This window comes from Mobula hypostoma, chromosome 21 (assembly GCF_963921235.1).
Source record: "Mobula hypostoma chromosome 21, sMobHyp1.1, whole genome shotgun sequence".
NCBI classification, from domain to species: domain Eukaryota; kingdom Metazoa; phylum Chordata; class Chondrichthyes; order Myliobatiformes; family Myliobatidae; genus Mobula; species Mobula hypostoma.
In genome coordinates, this window is record NC_086117.1 from 24550760 (window position 1) to 24573316 (window position 22557).

The 22557-nt window shown below is 40.3% G+C and overlaps 1 protein-coding gene across 1 annotated transcript in view; it reads left to right on the forward strand.

The window, feature by feature from the left end:
* Window positions 1–13139: 13139 nt before the first annotated feature.
* LOC134360086 (fibrinogen C domain-containing protein 1-like) overlaps window positions 13140–22557 on the forward strand; it is a 33651-nt gene continuing 24233 nt past the window's right edge. Inside the window, exons 1-2 of the mRNA XM_063074167.1 lie at window positions 13140–13205; window positions 22021–22485. Of these exons, the coding sequence (XP_062930237.1) occupies window positions 13140–13205; window positions 22021–22485 (531 nt within the window). The remainder of the gene's footprint in view (window positions 13206–22020; window positions 22486–22557) is intronic.

The following is a 22557-nucleotide window of genomic DNA, read 5'->3' on the forward strand; positions in this document are numbered from 1 at the left end:
AATGTTGGCATTCATTTCTAGAGGAATAGAGTATAGGAGCAGGGATGTGAGGTTGAGGCTCTATAAGGCACTGATGAGACCTCACTTGGAGTACTGTGGGCAGTTTTGGTCTCCTTATTTAAGAAAGGTTGTGCTGACATTGGAGAGGGTACAGAGAAGACTCACGAGAATGATTCCGGGAATGAGAGGGTTAACATATGAGGATCATTTGTCCGCTCTTGGACTGTATTCCTTGGAGTTTAGAAGAATGAGGGGAGACCTCATAGAAACATTTCTAATGTTGAAAGGCATGGACAGAGTGAATGTGGCAAAGTTGTTTCCCATGATGGGGGAGTCTAGTACGAGAGGGCATGACTTAAGGATTGAAGGGCGCCTATTTCAGAACAGAAATGCGAAGAAATTTTTTTAGTCATAGGGCGGTGAATCTATGGAATTTGTTGCCACGGGCAGCAGTGGAGGCCAGGTCATTGGGTGTATTTAAGGCAGAGATTGATAGGTATCTGAGTAGCCAGGGCATCAAAGGTTATGGTGAGAAGGCGGGGGAGTGGGACTAAATGGGAGAATGGATTAGCTCATGATAAAATGGCGGAGCAGACTCGATGGGCTGAATGGCCGACTTCTGCTCCTTTGTCTTGTCCTGGGGAATGACTGCTTGTATAAAATTTTCACTATAGAGAGGTCTTACATATGTCTTACATACCACTGACGTTTAGAGCAGCAATGAAGGCCCTTCATCTCTGTCTGCCCTTGGCCCAGAAACCAATTTTGGCCTTGGTCTTGGCAGTGTACAGGGCTACCTTTATAGTGTCAGTAGCTTCCTCTCAGTTTTCACTACTCTCAGCCATGCAAGTCCCAGGTGGAGACTCAGGAATACCATTGCACGCAGGTGTAGAAGAATTCTTCATTGCTGTTTCCATAAGAGTTTCATTTAATCAGTCAAGCCATCAACTGAACCCCCAAACCTGGAGAACCACTGGATCACTTTTAGTCTGGCCTCTACCCTTTGACCTGTTTGGCATGGGTGACCCTACCATGAGCCAAAGCATAAAGCCCTGATTCCAGCCAGCATAGCTCTCCAGGTCGCTGAGGCATGCAAGCTCCAAACCACAGTAAGGTCGTGGTCCTCTTGGAGGTCTTATCTCTCACAAGCAGAGAACGAGCTTGTCTCTATTATCCCGAATGTGTCCATCTTCCATTCATTAGATTCAGCCCTCCCCCTCATCCATTACCACAACCTAATTCTTGTAAGTTCAATACAGAATTATGTTACCTTCTGGTTCACTGTATGCAACCCGTCCTTGTAATTTCACCCTCCAAATCCTGGTGTGATTCTTGCTGATTTACCTGGAACTAACAGGGTACTTTTAAAGGGGTTTGACTGAGGCTTTGTTCTTGGGATCATTTTGCCTGTGAATAATATCTGTGAAAGGGGAGAAATGTCCCAGGAAAAAGAATGGAAATAAAAGAGCATATAGACTAGCAGCACACCCCTGCTGCACAGAAGTTAGGAGGGCTACTGCCTGTGATATTGCAGTTATTTTGTTGGATAAGTAACTCAGTAATATAATCATGATAATTGCTTACTAGTAAATTACTACTCGATTATTTCTTCAGTCAATCTGGATAAGAAATTTAAGATGAGTTCAATTCCAACTGAGACCTTGATGGATACTGACTTCATGGAGCAGAATTAGGTTATCTGACCTGTCAACTCTGCTCTGCCATTCCATCATAGCTGATTTATTATCTCTCTCAAACCCATTATTTCATCTTCTCCCCACAAACTTTGATGCCTTTCACCTTTTCTCTTTTTAGTGTTTTTTTTAAACTTGCCCTCTATTGGTTTTTAAAAGCTTTCTGATCCTCCAGCTTATATTTTAATGCACTCTCTTTGCTTTTATGATGTCTTTGTCTTTCCTTATCAGGACAGTTGCCTCATCCTCCCTTTAGAATATTTCTTCTTCTTTGGGATGCATCTATCCTGCAACTTCCAAATTATTCCCAGAAACTCCAGTTTTGCCATCATCCCTGCTGGTGCCCCTTTCAATCACGTTTGGCCAGCTCCTCTCTCATGCCTCTGTAGTTCCCTTTACTCCACTGTAATACTGATACATCTGATTTTAGCTTCCCGCTCCCAAACAGCAAGATGAATTCTATCATATTATGCATCACTGCCTCCTAAGCATTCCTTTACCTTAAGCTCCCAGTCAAATCTGGTTCATTACGCAGTTTCCAATCCAGAATTACCTTTTCCCTAGTGAACTCAACCTCAAGCTGCTCTTAAAAAGCCATCTCATAGGTATTCTACAAATTCCTTCTCTCACAATCCAGCAACATCTTGATTTTCCCCAATCTACTTGAATATTGAAATCCCCCATGACTGTCATGATAAGGCACCCGAAGCCGATGGTCATCAGACCAGACAAAAGATGTTGGTTGCTATGGACAGCAGGATGGTGCCCATGGAAGTCGGAATCCACTAAATAGTGTGTAAAACTCACCTGGGGAATCAATTAGCCCTAAAATAGATGGCGATAGAACATTGGACCCATACACTTTCTCCTGTGACAGTATGAGTTTCCTCTAGGTGCTCCATTTTTCCCCACATTTCAAAAATGATCAGATAAGTTAATTGGTTACTGTAAATTATCACTCTCTAGTTAATGGGAAAATTAATTAATAGGGAGACAATGGGCATATTGACAGAGAATAAGTTGCATGGGACAAGGAAATAAGGATGGGGAAAATGGAATTAATGGGAATCCTCCCCGAGTACTGACATGGAGCCAATGGGCAGAATGGCTTCATATATGTTGTTATAACTATGTGATTATAAAGATAAGAGATTCTTCAGATACTGGAAATCCAGAGCAACACATAAAATGCTGGAGGAACTCAGCAGGTCAGGCAACATCTATTAAGAGGAATAAACAGTCAACATTTCAGGCCAAGACCTTTCTTCAGTTGATTATTGTCCTCAGACTCTTAAAATCTTTGAATCTCACGGGGGCAATTAAGGATGAAGATTCTCTTCCCATTCCTTGAACAAACAATCAAAATCATTCTGGGGTTAGCATAAATGGTGGTTAATGGTCACTGAAGAATCAGTGGACCAAAGATTATGTTTCCCCTTTAGTTCTCTATGACTGTGACTCCTAAGGTTCTGGTATCCTCCATTCACACATTCTAAGAGTTTGGGTTGGTGATTAACAATGAAATAACACACTAAAAACTGGCCCCTCACAAACTAGCAAATCCATAATATACAGCAGTTTAAAGCATCCACATCACAAAAAAAACTGCAATTCTGTAGCAGCTGTAAATTATCCAAAGAAGGTTTACAGGAGCAATAACATAAACTTGGTCGGAGAAGTAGATTGAGGAAAGAAAGACAATGTGGTTAAGGCAATAGGAAGCCACAATTTTATGAAATAAGCTCCAGTTCTAACAGCAAAATCAAACACAAATGAGTCCTGGGAGACAGAATGGGAAATTGAAATTATGGCAAAAGATCTGTCATAACATTGTTAAGCAGATAAATAGGCTTCAGGTCTATAAGGTTTGTTCCTGCTCGGACTCCTTATATTCTTAACTTGCATTAATAAACTCTGTCTTAATATTAATTGAGGTTTCACAATAGTAGCTGAGGGATTTCATCAGACATTAATGACATAAATCATGGCAATAACCTTAAAGCAGTGAGGTGGTGATAAAAAAAAATTACCTTGAAGGACTGTCCTGGGGAATGACTGCTTGTATAAAATTTTCACTATAGAGAGGTGGCTGGATAACAGAAACTTAATAAAGAGAATGAGAATTAAGATTAATTAAATTGATTATTGGATTAAGGAGCCTCAAAACCCATCTGTGCACCTGGCATTTAATCTGACTGTGATTGAGAATTAAGAATTAGACTTGTGAGCAATTCTTCTGCAGAGCCCTTGAAGAGTTTATTTAAGCAGAATTTGACAGAGTGCACTCTGCCTTCCCAATACATTAAATACACAGTTTGATTTATTGACTGTCAGTTTTTTTCCTCTTTTGATTATTATTGTAAAAGGAAAGTTAAAAAGTAAGGTTTCATTTCCATTACACTTTTCATGAGAACATAGAAATAGATACAGAGGCAGATCATACAGCCCTTCGAGCCTGTTTTGCCACTAACAACACAGCTTCTTTCCATTACTATCCCCTCATCTTTTGAAGTTCTCTATCAATCTGTTTTGAATGAACGCAGGCACCACAGCCCTCCAGGGTAAAGCATTCCACAGATACAAGATTTTCAGAGTGAAAAAAGATCACTTTTTTTAAATGACTTACTCATTTTCAAATCGTGCTTCTTGATAGTAGATTCTTTAGTCCCTGTATCTAGCCTGTCAAGCCTCTAACAAATTTTAAAGTCTTGATGAGATCTTTTCCCATTCTTTGCAACTCTAAAGGACATTGTCCACTCAATCTCTCCACATATGGCAAATCCAGCACCTTTGGAGCTATTCTAATGAACTACGGGGAAAAGCCTCCGTAGTATCCAAAACATCTTCAAGGAGCGGTGCCTCAGAAAGGCGGTGTCCATTATTAAGGATCCCCCCCACCCCACAAATCACCCAGGGCATGCCTCTTCTCATTGTTACCATCAAGAAGGAGGTACAGAAGCCTGAAGGTGCACACTCAGCGATTCAGGAAAAGCTTCTTCCCCTCTGCCTTCCAATTTCTAAATGGACATTGGAACCCATGAACACCACCTCACTTTTTTTATTTCTGTTTTTGCACTACTATTCTGAATTTAACCAGTTAATATACACATACATACTTACTGTAATCCATTTATTAATTCATTTTTCTATGTTTATGATGTATTGCATTGTACTGCTGTCGCTAAGTTTCATGATATATGCCAGTGATACTTGACCTGATTCTGATTCTTCACTTCGCTCTCTGTGATAACTTTATCCTCAAGTATATTCTTTCTTAAAGATGGAGACCAAAAATTAAAGTCTGTAATCCAGTTGCATTCTCACCAAGGCACTGTACAATTCCAGTAAGACTCCCTTATTTCTACATTCAAATCCCCTTGCAAGAAGGCTCACATACCATTTACCCTCTGAATTACTTGCTGCATTTGCATATTAGCTTTCAGCGACTGATGTATAAGCTTAAAAAGGTCGTATAACATCAAAACCAACTAACCACCTCTCACCACTTAATACTCTTTCTTCCGTTCTGTGCAACAAAGTGCACAACCTCACATTTTTTACATACTATATTCCATTTGCAATGGCCTCACCCTTTCCCTCAGCTTGTCCATAAAGACTTTTACATTCTCCTCTGTACTCAGGATTCCATCTGGTTTAATATTGTCAGCAAATTTTGGCTAAATTATTTACCTAAACTGTGAATTGCTGTGGTCCAAGCATTAATCCCTGAAATACCTCTCAGGTTTAGATGGAGATACGTCTCGACCAAAGAAGGTGTAAGGTGTTCCTTCCCTCCGCTAGCCTGCAGGTCACACTTGGACAAGGTGTAGCACCTGATTAGCCTCCCGACCAGGGTCACATCAAGCCATGGGAGCAGGTGGTGGATATGAGCAGTTGGTGCATATTACAAGCAACACACACACACAAAATGCTGGAGGAACGCAGCGGGTCAGGCACCATCCATGGAAAAGAATAGATAGTTGACATTTTGGGCAGAAGCCCTTCTTCCGGACTGAGAAGGATGGGGGCAGATGCCAGAATAGAGGTGGGAGAGGGGAAAGAGGCTAGCTGGAGGTGATAGGTTAACGCAGCTAATGGGAAAGGTCAAGGGTTGAAGAAAAATGAATCCACTAGGAGAGGAGAGTGGATCATAGGAGAAAGGGAAGGAGGAGGGGTCCTGGATATGCAACCACCGGCCTCTGAAGAGTATTAATATTGGCTGTGGTCACCCGTCTTGGAAAGATACTACACAGAAGAAGACAATGGCAAACAACTTATGTAGAAAAAATTGCCAATTATGGTCATTGGAAAACCATGATCATCCATGTCATACGACACAACACATAATGATGATGATGACCTCTCTGGTTACTTCTCTAGCCAGCTAAGAATGATTTATTTCTTCCCATTCATTCCTTTCTGCCCAATAACCAATTTTCAATCCATGGCAAAATATTGGGTCCAAATTCTGACCTTGTTGATTAACCTCCTCTGCAGGACTTTGACACTTCCTTTTCCCTCTGGTCAATCACATCCTTGAGGAACTCCAATAGATTAGTTCAAAATGGTTTTCCTTTCATAACTGCATTTTGTACAGCAAGCTCTCAAAAACAGTGCCTTTATACTAAATGACAAACCTATTAATGGTAGTTGAGGGATAAATATTGGCCGTGACATGGGATAGAATTCAGTGAAATAATGTTACAGGATTTGATATGGTAGATCATGTTTGTCATTTTATCTGAAAAAAGATACCTCTGACAGTGCTGTGCTTCCTAAGTAAAGATTACAGCATTGCTCTGGATTATGTGGTCAAGTCCCTGAATAGGGGTTGAACCTTCTAATAGTGTGCAAATCCACTGGACCTTGTTACCTTGAGGTTTCACCAACTTTTCCACTTGCACAGCATACACCAGGAGATATGTTGTTGCACTGCTCATTGTAGGTCAGATGTTTTGTAGTCTTTGGAGGAATGTAAAATTGCACCCAAATATGTTGGACTGATTTCAAGATACAGTAAAATTTAACATATTCTGTCCCTTGTTGCAATCTGCATGGGTCTGCAATAGATACAATTGTGAGCTCAGCTGCCCTCCCCTTGAAAGTCTGATAGACAATATCAATTTTTTCATAGATACCCATTGATCTCACATTGCGCTGTTCATGGAGTTGGGAACAACCATGTATTAGTCTCACTGTTCTATATAGGTGGGGATGGCGATAAGTGGAATCTGATTATTGTATCTGTTGGGAAAGCAAGGTGAACCAAATAAGGAAGATAGGGTGGGCAACAGTAAACAGCTGACAAAATGTCAAAAATTGACATACTGGATGCAGAGGCTGGAGGGGTGAAAGTCCAAAGGAACTCTATCCCTGTTCTGTCAGAGAGGAGTCAGGGTGACAATAGAAGTGCGGGAAATGGAGGAGAAGTGGGTATGGGCTTTATCACGTTTCCTGAAAAAAAGAGAGCATCTCAGATGTCCTGGGGTTCATCTTAAGAATTGATATGGCAGAGATGGGGAAACTGAGAGAAAGAGGGAAAGAATTCTTATAGGAGACAGGATGGAAGGAAGTGTATTCCATGAACTGTAGCTCTGTATATCAGTAGGTTTGTGGTAAATATTAGAGGATAATTTATCTCCTGAGATGGAGACAGAAAGATGAAAAAAAAAGGGGGAGTCAGGTATTGGAAATAGTCCAAGTAAATTTTAGGTCAGCATGGAGATTAGTAGTGATGTTGATGAAATTGACAAGTTATGCACGGTACAGGAGGTAGCAGAATGCAGCTGTCAACGTGATGGAGAAGGAGTTGGGGAATGGTGCTGAGGGAGGTTTGGAGCAGGGACAGCTGCATGTTGCCAATGAAAAGGCAGGTGTAACAAGGGCCCGTGTGACTCTCCATCGCCTATACCTTCGATTTGTAGAAAGTTGTTCAGGGTAAGCATAAGTTCTAGCAAGTAGAGGAAAGTGTTAGTGGATGGGAGCTGGTTAGATCCATGTCCTAGAAAGAATGAAGGACCCCTAATGTCTTTCTGATGGGGAATGGAAGTGTATAGGGATTGGATACCCATGAGGAAAATGAGGCAGTTGGGGCAGGGAATTGGAAATTGTTAAAATTGTGGAGAACAAGGAAGGTGGCCTAGATATAAGTGGGAAGGGCTGGAAGAGGGGCAACAAGATTGAGTTGAGGTATGAGGAAATAAGTTCAGTCGGGTAAGTGCAGGCAAAAACAATGGGCTTGTTGCGAGTCCTGTTTGAGAGTCTCGGATAGGAGATAGAGAAGGATTATATAGGGTTAGGGAGTTATTAAGTTGAAGGGGTGATCTCTTGGAGTGATGAGATCCGTGCAACAAGGGCTTGATGATCTTTGGTGGGATCAATAATGTATTATTCGCTGCTAATCTAATCAGGCTTTTTGGCAAGAAAAGAAATATGAATGGGAGAAAGAATTAAATTGAAATGGCACTTCAGTGACTATAATATTTCACAGCTGAATAAAGTCAGTAAACTCACTATTATAATATTAGAAAAACAGCATATGATTTGCACATAACAAGGCCACACAATAGCAAAGGGAAACACCTCAATTGATACTGTGGGTATTAATTGGTTGGTAGGAGGAACTTCAGAAATTGCCCCCGGCCAATGTTAGCTCCTACTGCCTTGACACACTTTTTATCTCAAAAACTTATGTATTCTAATTTAAGATGAAATGTAAGGAAAGTATTGATTTCATTTTACTTTCATCAGTTACTTTTGGTGAATGGTGTTTTGACTGTGGTGCTTTGGGAGGGAAGTTTGAGGTGTGACAAATGTGGAGTTGACAATTACAAAAAGATAGATCTCCAAGTATGAATTCAATTGCTTTGACTTTATTACTTATATCCCTCATATACATAAGGAGTAAAAATCTTTACATTACGTCTCCATCTAAATGTGCAATGTGCAATTTTTAGTAATTAATAATAAAATAGCATGTACAACAGGACAATCAATATAACATAGAAATACAATTGTATCAGCATGAATTAATCAGTCTGATGGCCTGGTGGAAGAAGCTGTCCTGGAGCCTGTTGGTTCTGGCTTTTTTGCTGCGTTACTGTTTCCCGGATGGTAGCAGCTGGAGCAGTTTGTGATTGGGGTGACTCGAGTCTCCAATGATCCTTTGGGCCCTTTTTACAAAACTGTCTTTGTAAATGTCCTGAATAGTGGGAAGTTCACATCTACAGATGTGCTGGGCTGTCCACACCACTCTCCGCAGAGCCCTGCAATTGAGGGAAGTACAGTTCCCATACCAGGCAGTGATGCAGCCAGTCAGGATGCTCTCAATTGTGCCCCTGTAGAAAGTTCTCAGAATTTGGGGGCCCATACCAAACTTCTTAAATCGTCTGAGGTGAAAGAGGCACTGTCGTGCCTTTTTCACCACACAGCCGGTATGTACAGACCATGTGAAATCCCCGGCGATGTGTATGCTGAGGAATTTAAAGCTGTTCACCCTCACAGCCCTAGATCCATTGATGTCGATAGGGGTTAGCCTGTCTCCATTCCTCCTGTAGTCCACAATCAGTTCCTTTGTTTTTGTAACATTGAGGGAGAGGTTGTTTTCTTGACAGGGTGATGACTTCTTCTCTGTAGGCTGCCTCATTATTATTTGAGATTAAGCCAATCAGTGTAGTGTTGTCAGCAAAGTTAATTAGCAGATTGGAGCTGTGGGTGGTAACAGTCATGTGTTCACAGAGAGAATAGCCATTGTACTTTGCATGAGTTTGTTATCTTACACAGGAACAATTCGACTTCAGGAATAAGATACATACATTCTATAATTTTCTATACTGAGAGATGAAATATCCCCACATAACCTTAGGGTGTCAGTCACATTGTAAGTACATGTGTGATCTTGAAACCAATCAACATGATTCAACATATTCACCTATTAAAGTTACCAATACAACTCAAGGTCACATCTAATTATATACCAGGTATGCTGTTGAGCGATGGCAGATGTTTGATAAATATTTTATGATGCTGAGTGTATTTCCCATCATATTTTTTGTTTGAGAAATGTTTAAATTGGAATGGGATGAAGTTTGTGACAGACGGCTGTTGACCTGAATTGCAATTAGCTTCAGACCTATACAAACCAGAAGTGGAAGGTGTCACACTGTACTCAATTCATTGCTCTGTTGCGTAGAATTTTCAATTATAACTAGTGAATTTCCTTACCAAGGTTTAAGCTGTGCCTAAGAATGTCATGTTTGAAATAGCATATAAATTGTGACTCAGTGGATAATTCTCTAGTGATTGCATAAGAAGGTTGTGCAATCAATACACATTTCAAAAGCTTAAGTGGTTAGTATCTTTCCACCTTTCTCCTGTATTTCTCTGATCCATTCTCACTTGTGTATGTACTTAAGTAGCACTTCAACATAGCAAACCTCCTGAAGGTGCTTCACATAAACATTTCAAGACGTTAATCAAGTAAGGTGTATCCAAAAACAGCCTAAGAGAGGATTTGTAAGGAGGGTTTTAAAGGGTGTGATGGAAATAATAAAGATGGAAATTTTGTAGTTAGATAGACTTAAATATATTCAATCAGTATGTTTACTGGTGCAGAATGATAAATAAGCCTAAAGCTGAAACAGCATGTCTGAAAATGTACTTACTGGTCCTATCTCTGCAAGTAAGAACACAAAGACATTGTCTTTCCATTTTAAGATTTTCCTGAGTCCTAACATGCTGAATGCTACAAACCCCCTGGGAGTAATAAACGTGACAACCAAATGAACATTTGACTATCTTCTCTGCTTTTATAATTATAATTCTGACATTAATCAATACTGCCTTGACTTCTGAATTAAATCTGCAAATCGCTCCTGTGAGAAAGCATTTTATATTCTGAAAACATTAGGAATGTTGTATTTCCAAAGACTGTACTCTGCATAAAACCCTCCAAACACTCACCTGTACATATACCATATAATGCCTTCAAGGGAAACTGGAGGAACACAAGGGAAAAATTAGTAGAATGAAATACAGACAACATGGGAGGCTATTTTGACTAAGCTGGACTTTCATCTCCCATGGGATCACCAATGTATTTCCTAGCCTCCCAAAGGGAATGATCCAACCATTAGCTTGGTACTATTAGGAGAAGCCTGAAACAAGGTGTGGCAATAACAGCAGAAATGTGAAGGACACTGCAACCATGGCTCAGTTCCCCACTCAAGAGACTGTAGATGCTGGATTCTGGAGAAACATACAAAATGCTGTTGAAACAGTGAGTCAGGCAACACCTTCAGGTTGAGACCTTTCATCTGGGCTCTGGTTTGCTGCCTGACCTGTTGAGTTCCTCCAGCTTTTTGTGTCTTAACCCATTCTTGTTGCTCTTTTACTATATAAAAGATACTATCCAATTAAAATTGATTGTGTGGGTGTATTTCCATGCTATCTGCTTCTGAGACCTGGACCTTGACTATTTATATCTGGTATCTCAAGGCACTGGAAAAATAACATCAATACAGACTTTGCAAAATCCTCCCAACACAGATTCTCACCTCTAGCCATAAGGAGACCATCTCTAGTAAAGAAAAAAGATTCAAGAGTGTTCTCAGTCCCCTTGTAAATTCCTTGGAATGTCTGAACTATAACCATTAAAGTGGAGCAGAAGTGAAAAAACAATTTCGTGCCAACATTGAGAACCTCCAGGCCATACCTGGAGAACACTCTGCTTGAGGTGAAAGGACTGATCACTTCACTGATTACCCAGCAATCTGCAATATTAGGCACCCTCCGTCCCATTGTGGAAGTCTGCAATTCTTACATTGGCCTTATTCGCCACCTCACAGCATACAAAACCGCAGTGTAAGCAAGTCAGCCCCTTTCCCCAGAGTATTTGCCAACTTCTGCAAGATGGACATAACCATGAATTCACCCATCAAGTTCACAATGGCCTTTTAATATTACAAATTCCAAATCACATGTCTACCGAAGCAGGTAGGTACAAATACAACGGTCACTTGGACTAAACATGGACCATAGCGGCGACATGTTCCCGCTGCCGAAATTCGAGGACCTGCACGTAGATTGCGCCTTTATCGCAAATGACTAACAGCAAATTTCGACTCCAAAACTTTTATATAGGTAATGTGGTAGAAGCTGCTGAGAATTTGTGAAAAATAATCCCTAAGTCACACTGGAAAAATAAAAAATTGAAATCATATTCCAGGGGCGCACAAATGTGTTTGACTCCGAATTGCTCCTCTGAAATGTCCCGGCAAGTCTTTCGGTGTCATATACATAATGATTTTAAAGCCATGTCATTCTCCGCGAACTCCCCGTCCCGCCACCACATTTTAGGGGCTGCAGAGAAAGGTCAGTAAATGCTGCCCTTGTCAGAAAATCCTCATCCCGAGATTTTAAATGAATGCTTGTTGTGAAGTAATCATTCCAATCTGCTAAGAACATCGAGCACCCTGATTTAATGATTAACCTTGTAGCAAAGCATGGCACGATATATATTTTATATATATACATACACACGCACATATATATATATTCTTGCAGAATGGCGTGAACGTATACGCGGTATACTATACAGCACTTGTTTAATTCCGTCTCTGTCATACAGTTTATGCGGAATAGGGATGTACCTACTTAAAACAATTCTAAATAACAATGTACTGATAAGGAAATAGGGTTTTGCTCTTAGATGTGTCTGCTGCGCGGTGGGTTGCTTGGGACCGGATAGGCACGGAAGCAGCAGCTAAGTACCTGCAGACGTGAAGCAGGAAGGATCGGGTGACAGTTGACGTGACTGGGGTCTGTTCCAACAACCCCTTCTCCCCGATACTTTCATTCCAGATTCACACTGGAGGCTGTAGCTCTCAGCAAGAAGCTGCTGATCGCGCCCTGTGTCACTTTCCACACCCACCCACACAACAACCTTTCTTAATACCTGCTGAAGAAATGAGCCGGTGAGAGCAACGCAAGGTTTTGCCGTGCAGCGCCGGGACTAATTGCACCGAAAGGCAAGAAAGTGGAAATTTTATGTTGGATTCTGATCTCCGGATGCTATCTTCACAAACTAAAATAAAACTCTGCTTCTCCACTCAGGAAAAAAAAAGCACGGTGCGAGGGGACTAATGTTAGATCCCCGAGTGTATTAAAACCATTCTAAACATCCCTCTTAATGCATCTTTCTCACCGCCTCTCTGTATATCTCTCATTTTTTCTGCCTCCATACGTATATTTCTATCTCTATCCCTCTTATCCCTTTCTTTCTCTATTCCATCACCCCTCCCCCTCACCAACTGCCAACTCTCTGACTCGATCTCCCCCTTGCTACCTCGATCGTTCTTCTCAGCAGTTAAAACGGCTCCGAGTCTGGAATGGGAAACAACGCAAGGGTCTTGAAGAATTAAAAGCAAAGCCCCGGGTGACTCCGGTATGGTGAACGACAGGTGGAAAAGTACTGATGAGGGTCAACAAGACGGCCCAAAGCAAAATACCCAGGTAATTTTTTTTTTCGTTCACGAGTCGCAAGAAAGTGTAAGAGAGCACAGCGAAGGTCAAAATTATCGTTCGGACCCCCCTCGAGGCGTGTTTGAGATAGAATGAATGTATTGTTTTACCTGTGTGAAAACATAAAAAGAACTGATGTAATTTCTCAAGAAGGGATTGTTGGCTTGTAAGACACAATAAATTACGTTACTCGCGTGCCGCTGAAAGTGGGGCAAAATTAACATTGCTCAAAATGCAAGTGAGAATGAAACTGCTATGGTGGCTTGTCCGTCGTGAAGAATCACCCTTTGTTAGTGGCTTCTCCGCTTTGTGCCACGTTGGATTACTGAGAAAGCAGTGGCTAGATAATACCGGATTCCTTTTGCATCTTCTTCTTGAAACGTTAAACGGGTTAGCGTCTCTTATTTCTGCATCTCCCCATCTAGGCTGTGTTGCATTTTCCCCCATTCATTGGAGACTGGCTTTATCTCTGCTTTATCGAGTAGCAGATTATATTCCAAAATTTTAACTGTGTAACCCAGGCACGAGCGGTCTGCTGAAGGGCGCTGTGGTTTGTCGAGATCCGCAAGACTTATTTATTAAAGATCTGACAGAACTCCTAGGTGAAAGGAGATTTAATTGCACCAGAGTCAGGGGAAAGATTACATAAAACCCTGCAAAGGCTGGAAAATATATTAAAATGCTAGAAAAAGACAACAGTTTGGAGAAGGAAAGTTGACATTGAGACTCTAAAGATTGATTGCCGTTTCCATTTAATGCATTCACCAACATCCTATATATTACTGGATCTAACAACACAGGAAGAGATCTTTAGGTCCACAGTACAGGTCCACTTGATCCGCCCACGTTTCCCCCAAATTTCTTGAAATGTTTCCTTCCCTCGAATTTATATTACTTACATGCCTGTGTTGGTATTTCTGCAACTTATTTTACAGCTTTATTGGTTCTCTACAGATCTACTGTTATCTTGTATGATTAACAAATATCAATGTAATTTTATTTCACAATAATATTTGCACTAATAACACTTTATCTGCACTAATATTAACCAGTAGAAGCCATTCATAGCAATACCAACCATTTTACCAGTAACATTAATACTAATTATTCCATATTCAATACCACAGCTTTACACCAGTGAAAACCAATTTTCACAATCCCATTTAATTTATAAATTCTTCAATTCTCTCACTTTCACATTTCCACAATGCACACCACTGGGTTATTGTATTAATCTACTGATTTCCATACTATTTATCTCTGCTTTGTAACTTTCCACATCTTGTAGCATTTCTTTATGCCAGACTCATCAAGTCATTCTTTTCCCACTCCTGTGTACTATTCAACAACACCCTGAGTGACCACTTTGTTAGGTACAGGAGTGGAACCCAGTGTGGTTTTCTGCTGCTGTCTCCCATCCACTTTGAGGTTCGACATATTGTGCAGACAGAGATGCTCTTCTGCACTCTGCTGTTGTAACATGTGGTCCTTTGAGTTACCGTCACTTTCTTGTCAGCTTGAACCACTCTGAACTCTCTCATTAATAAGGCATTGGCGCCCACAGAACTGCCACTCCCCGGATGTCGTTCTTTTTATTGCACTTTCTCTGTAAACTCTAGACACCACTGTGCATGAAAACCCCAGGAGATCAACATTCTCTAAGATACTCAAACCACCCCGTCTGGCACCAACAATCATTCCATGGTTAAAGTCACTTAGATCATATTTCTTTCCCATTCTGATATTTGGTCTGAGAAACAACTGAACCTCGACCATGCTTTTATGCATTGAATTCTGCCACGGGGTTGGTTTATTAGATATTTGCATTTACGCGCAGGTGTACAGGTATACCTAATAAAGTGGCCACTGTGTATTTATGCTACTTTTGCTCTTCTCAAAAGAACGTCAGAAGTTGGATGATTCCATTTGGATGTGCTCAATCATTCAATAGGAAGTGCTTTTAACAACACCTCCCTGAATTAGTTCAATAACCCTTAAGATCCTTAACGAACTAAGTTCTTTCACTAACTCCCAGTGCACAATGTGTAAAAATTTGCCTTCTGACAGCATTCCCCGTGAATGGCTTTGTTCTAATTTTCAGGTCATGCCCCTCTCTCTATTCTATACTTTGCTCACGAGAGGAAATAGCTTCTATATAACCCATCAAATCGTCTAATCACCTTAAACATCATAATTAGATTTTAATCAACCGTAATCTCCCAAACCCGAGGCAACAGAAGATTTGTCTAAGTAATTTGTTTTAATCCGATATTCCCTACAACTGCCCATTTTTAATTGTTTCCTCTGCAATTTACAGTCTAGTTTGGTTGATACAGGAGCAGGATGCATGCGATTGCTCAGTGTTTGCTGTTCGTTAACAACAACTAATCTAATTCAACAGCCAAAAATATTCGCCTCGCCTGCAGATTTTAAATCCTTTGTTCTCACTGCTTACAAAATCAATCAATAACATTTTCCATCTTTGCAATTCAGACGGGATTTTAACAACAGAATGTATGGATGTGAAGTTCCAGCAGACAAATCCTCAAGCACACAAGAAGAACTTCAGGATCAAGCCAGCCTGGAATTTATATAGGGGCAAGATCATGAAGAGTTACTGGCAATGCACACCATATAGTAGCAAAGATTAAAAAAAAGACAAAGGTGATGCAGATGACACATCATGGATTATTCTCACTTTTATAAAGATCGGTATCCTGCAGACACTGCAGTTCAAATATGGTTGCCTTGAAGCTTTCAAGAATTAAAGATTAATCTCCAGGCCACCACTGTGAACAAAAATGTAGGAGGAAAATCAGTAGAGTGTTAAAAATGTATTATTTTTGTTTGCAGCCTTTGAATACATCCGAATATATCAGTTATAGAAAGTTTAGAAATGAAAGAGAAAAGACTGAACAGGCAGGGTGGATGGCACCTGGAAGGTGAGGCAATGTGATCTCCAGGGATGTCCAGCTAAAGTCAGGAATCCCTGAGCTTGCAAACACATAATTGCATTGGAAACAGTCATGCTGTTGAAAATGTTGACTCAAATGTTGTTCTACACTTTTGTCTTGGCACCAAAGGACTGTAATAATCCTACTTGTGAAGGTCACATAAAGAAAGAAAGGTAGATTGAATTCTCCTGTCCTGATCACTGAGTGTTTGTGACCAGTCTAATTCAGCAGCAGTGAGGGGAGGAAGAGCAATAGTCAAGAATGATCAGCAGACAATGAAGCTGAGAGTGAGTGTGACTCCAAGCTCTGTTGGCAAATCATTCGAGATAAATTTGAGATTGTCTCTGAGATAGCTGGCAGTCAATGGAGTCAAACAATAATATTGGAGAGTTGGCCTTTTAAACGGTATGCTTTTATTCTGTCAGGAAGCCCCAGTCTTTGCAACACTCACCTCCACATCAATTATATTTTTCTATCACATAGAAATTTGCCTAACTGGTTCAGCATATTTTTAAATCACTTTCATGATCCAGGTATTGTCCATCCTTAATTGTCCTGAGAAGACAGCAGAGAGATGCCCCCATGAACTCTGGTACTCCTTGTTGAGGAGATACTCCTGCAGTGCTATTGGTTAAGAAATCCCAGGATTTAGTCACAGCAATGATGAAAGACCACCAATATTTGTCCAAATCATGACAACAGAGAGAAATTTGCAGGTGTTATTGTTTCCATGTGTCTACTCTTCTGGTCCTTGGATGGTAGATGTGATTTGGGGTACTGTCAGAGAGGTCCATGTGAGTAAATACAATGCACTTTGTAGAGGGTAGGCTCTGTAGCCAATGTGTGTCAATGGTGGAGGGAGTGATATTTAAGTGGTTGATGAGGTGTCATTCAAGTAGGCTGTTTTTTCATGCCTAGTGTGAATTTTCTGCACTCATCAAGTAAATTGAAGAGTATTCCATATACTCCTGACTTGTCCCTTGTAGATGGGGGAAAGGCTTTATGGTGTCTGGAGGTGAGTCATTCATTTTGGGATACTCAGCCTTTGACTTTCATTTGTAACCATTGTATTTATGTGGCTGGTCCATTTGATCAATGGTAACCTCCACATTGTTGATGACGAGAGACTTGGTGATGGTAATGGTAGTGAATGCTAAGCTAGCTGTTTAAGTTACTTCTCATTGTAGATGATCACTGCCCTGGAACTTTTGAGGTGCAAGTGTTATTTGACACTTACCATGTTGTCTGGATCTTGCTGCATGTAGACCTGGACAGCTCTGTTTGTTGAGGAGTTGCAAAAGAAACTGAACACTATGTATTCATCAACACATTTCTCTACCTCTGCACTTTTGAAGTAAGGGAGCTACACACAAGCTTTCTCCCACCCTATCTCATCACAGAATTGGAATATCCTCTAGACTAGTGTTTCCAAACCTTTTGTGGGTTTCCTCCCCCTTGGCTCGCAGACCTCATCCCCAGTGCCCCCTCACCTTTCCACCATCACATAAAAACTATAAAGAATTTTGATTTACTAATAAACAGTGAAAGAAAATAGGAACTGCAAATTCAAAGCAATGACAAATAATTGCAAAAATTATTCAAATCTATTTAAAGCTACTAATAAAATTATTTCTTTATTTAATTACAGTAAAACAATTTTCATCATCAGTTTTAGAGCATGCATTAGTACAATTATTCACTACATTGCTTTTTCATCTTTCAGTAAGATAGATGTGCTTGGGTCAGTGATATCAGCTTCTGACCATCAGGCTAAGTGTCATTCAGAAGCATTCTCAGTTCCCCACGTTCAGTAATTTGCAGTCTGTTTCACTGCTTTGAAAGAAGTTAGGTGACTGTACTGAAACTGTGCTGCACTAAGTATGATGTTGGAAAGATAATAAAAAAAATCTTGACCTTTTCCCCATAGTGCAGGATAGTGCTTAGAGATTTCTTACTGCAACCAAAAGTTTTGATACGATTTTTTGAACCTCAGCTTCACCTCAAAGGCATTTTGTAGCAAGATCAGTTCTTCTTCCATCCTTCTTATTAATTCCTCATTACAAGTATTTGGGAATGGATTTAGTACTTAATCTGGAATTTGGATTGAGAGAAGATCCTGAAATCTTTCTGATGTGTCTTTATGGAGCTCACCCAGGTGGGCACAGTATACTTGAAGATCATCATCTGATATTCTTCCTTTCTCTTCTACTCAAAGAGGCTGAGAAATTGGAAAAGGTCATGATGGCCAATGTTGAACTTAAGTAGAATTAATTTGAACCAAAATATGTAGATGACTGATTTGACTTTGATAAGATTCACATAATTTCCTTGCAACTGAAGAATGATTTCATTAAACTTTGCAAATAATTCTGACAAATAAACTATGCCATGCCTAATATTCTTGAGTTGATTACTGAATGAAGCATTTGAGTCTTCAAAGAATTTTATCACAGTTTAAAAAGTGCATAAAAGTGCCTCTGGCAGTTTCCTTTTGAGAACTATCTGACCTCTGTGTGCAACAGCAAGTGTCTAAACTGCTCATCATTCTTAATAGCTCTCAAAATAGTGGAAAATTGAGAGCACGGGATTATATTTTATTTACCGCTATGATAACAGTATTTAATGATTTGTGCAGTTGGTCACTTGGGTTTTTTTGTGATAAGACTTTGTTTTCTCAAGAAAATAATAACTCCACAGTGGTGTCACGTCATTGGTGATGTCCCATCCGTTGCACAAGCAAGAATGTTGGTGAGTGGAATGTCTTTCTCTTTGAAAACATCCCCAAACTGGTTACTCAACAACCCAAATTATTGACTCCCCTTCATATCTCTTTCTAGTCCCCTTGCAATTAACAACTCTTGAGCCATGCTTTCACCTTTTATGAAGCAAACATAACAAAGGAGCAAAGATTTGTTGCCTGGGAAAGTTGACTCCTCCACTGCAGAGCAAATTCTGTTGTCCTAGGTATGCTCCACAACTTGCCATCCACATTCTCAGATATTTCAACTATTCATCTTTGAACAGAGTTGTAGCTAAGTGGGATAACTTTAATTATTTGGTCTGGTGATTCTTGCAAAATGAGCAATATTATATGAAGCCTGCAAATCATTACTGTTTTGTTGTGAACATGTTTTCTGTTTCTGAAAGTTTTCACAAAGTACCTGAAAGTAAGCAAAGTTCTTGTTTATCAGGGTTTATTCTCTTCAAATATTCAAGGAGCCTGGACAATTTCATTGCCTCATTTGAAAAACTTTTTCACACAACAGATATATTGGCTGCTGTCGGTTGCTTGGTGCTGGTGCAAATCTATATTTCAGATACTCCACACTGCATTGTCTGCACTTCTTTTTCATTTAGTCTGTTCTGCTATTTTCATTATGGATTAACAACCACGGTCAATCGTCTATTGTTACCTCAACCACTGTGATCAATAAAGGGGAACGTTATGACATCATATTAGCTCAGGCAAAACCTGGCTCTGCCTGAAGTACATAAAATGAGGCAGCGATATCTCGGTTGGGTCATGGGCTAGAGAAATGCGGTCAGGGTCATTCAAAAGGGCAGATTCTGAACTTTACCCCATTGAACACCATGTCCTAATTCACAGGAATTCCATCACTGTGTATTACTGTATGGAAATAACATGATTTCTTCATGATATGCCAAATACAGATTTCTCATGATATGCCAAATACAGATTTCTCATGATACGCCAAATACAGATTTCTCATGATATACCAAATACAGAAGTGTCATATTGCTTTTCAACAACTATAATGTGAAGTCTAAGAGAACAGTGGGTTAGCAAGATTTGAGGTGATTATGTGATCATTGTAATCTACTATGAGGCACTGAGGATCAAAAGCTTATAATAAATAATTCATTTCTTGAATTAAGCCTGTAATCCCCTAGCCACCCCTCCCCTCATTGCCCCTTTATCTTTATCACCCACTTAGAAACTTCCACTGTCCTCGGGAGGGGTGTGATATCACTCATTTTGGGAACCACTGCTCTAGACTTTTCTCTCTCAACTACTTGTCCAGCCTTACTTTCAATGCTGTTACCTGAATCGAGAAGTTGTGGATTCAACCCTTATGCCATTCAATGCAAGGAGGTGCAACATTTCGGATAAGTCACTTAACCAAGGTCAAATCCAGCTACTCAAAAAAGGATCTTATGACCAATTTTCCAAAGATGATTGGGAGAATCCTGCCTTGTGTTACATCCCTCGATCAGCTTCATTAGAACAGGTTTTCTATTCATTCTCATGCTACCCTTTGTGAAAAATTGCTGGACCTAAAATCTCTGCTTTGTTTACAACAGTGACTCAACTTTAAAGGTTCATTATTGGCTGTAAAATACATGCTGAAGTTGTGAAATGTAATGTGTAAATTTAAGCTATGCATGATTTGCAGTAGTCCTTATTAAGCAAAGCCACTTTGTTTCCAAAGAACAGATGTTTGCAACAAGACACAGGGACTTAGGACATGATTCTAAATAATCTGCCAGGTTCTATCTCATTATATTCAACTGTAAACCAAGATCAAAATGGGATAAAGTCAACAGAATAAATCCTTAACACAAGAAATTCTGCAGATGCTGGAAATCCAGAATAATACACACAAACTGCTGAAGGAACTCAGCAGGTCAGGCAGCATCTATTGAGATGGAAAAAGAGTCAACATTTCAGGCCAAAATCCTTTATCAGGAGCCTTTTCAGGAATAAATTCTTACACTGCCTTTGACTCATAAAGCACTGTGTAAATTTTAAATCCTTTAAGTGCTTCTACGTGCGTTCAATCAAGTAGCGAAGTTTATTAAAATAGTCATATCTCACAATCCACTTTGGGTTCTACGAACAGGCTCCGATTTTTTAACGTGAGATTCTCATTTTTAACATCATCACTTCAATTCTGAATTCTTTGGCTGTTCATCACACACCCATCTTACACAACTCAAACTTGCATATTTATCCTCTCTCACACTCTGTCACTTCTGCTGTGCCTTCTCCTCATGCCATTAGTGCTTCTGAACCCAAACCATCTTTTCTAGATTAATTAGTGGTTTATTGAGCCAAAAAAGCAGTTACGAGTCCCACTCAACGTATTTTGGCACATAATCCAGGTTTACACTCACTTGGCAGTACTGATACATTACATTGCTTTCAGATGAAATGATAATTCTATGTCCAGTCTGCTCTTTCGAGTGGTTATTTTGGTCAATAGGCATGATTGCAAACAGTCATTCCTGCTGTACTCACAATAATTTATGTCTCACCTAAAACTAGTGAAACAGATGAACTGGTCATTATCACATATGGGAACTTGCTGTGCACAAAGTGCGTGTCATGTTACAGATGATATATGGGGAAGGGACTAACTTGGTGTGAACAGTCACACTAGTTGTCAGTGCTAGAGCTCTATCAATAAGTTCCTGAGAGCATGGATGAAAAAAGTGAATATTTGTGTTAGTATAGCAGCTTGCAATAATTTAGGATATACCAAGTTAAATTAAGAGGGCTATTTGCATGGGCAACATTTGCATTTCCTCAAGTACAGCATACTATAAGGAGCTTGAGATGATTAACGATGGTGTAGATGGACTGAAGTCATAAATCCTGATGGAAAAGTTCACAACAAGTGAATTTAAACATAAAGTTAGAGCTAGACTATTCAGGGGCAGCATCAGAAGGTATTCCAAACCAAAGGTATTGGAAGTGGATAAATCTCTTCATGTGAAGTTGTTGAGGTTGGGCAGTCCATTGAAAATAATAGAAGAACAGGATTTTTTAATGCGAACTTCAGAGGTCATGGAACTGAATTGTAATGTACTGAAACCTCTCCTTTTTGCAGAAGCTGAGCTGTGGCTACATGCTTTGTATGGTCCTGCTCTTCCTGGCTGTGTTACTGGCGGTGGCAGTAACAGGAACTCTCCTCTTCCTCAACCATTACCACCAGGCCGCGGGCACACCACCTCTCATCAGCACCAACCAGGACAAGACGCAAGCTCTGGTTACCATTGACCAGGCTGACAGGTCAAGGATCAACATCTTTGTCGACCCTAACTGCCCGGATTACAAGAGTGACCTCGACCATTTGGAAAGCCTCCAGTCATCTGTTCTCACTGCTGTGTCCAGTCGTGGAGAGGAGATGGGGGCAAGTGAGGGGCAGGACATGGCGATGCTGGTCACAGTGGCTGACCAAGTATCCAGGCTCTCATCCCAGCTGAGGCAGGAATATGAGGCCTTGAAACAGGGCCAAGGCAGCTTGAGACAAGAACTGAACTCACACCAGTCAGAACAAGGCAGGTTAATTGAGGTAAGTCAATGAAATCAACACCATTCATAGACTCAGAAGCTCATTTCACAGTTCACCCTAAAGCCTGTCAGG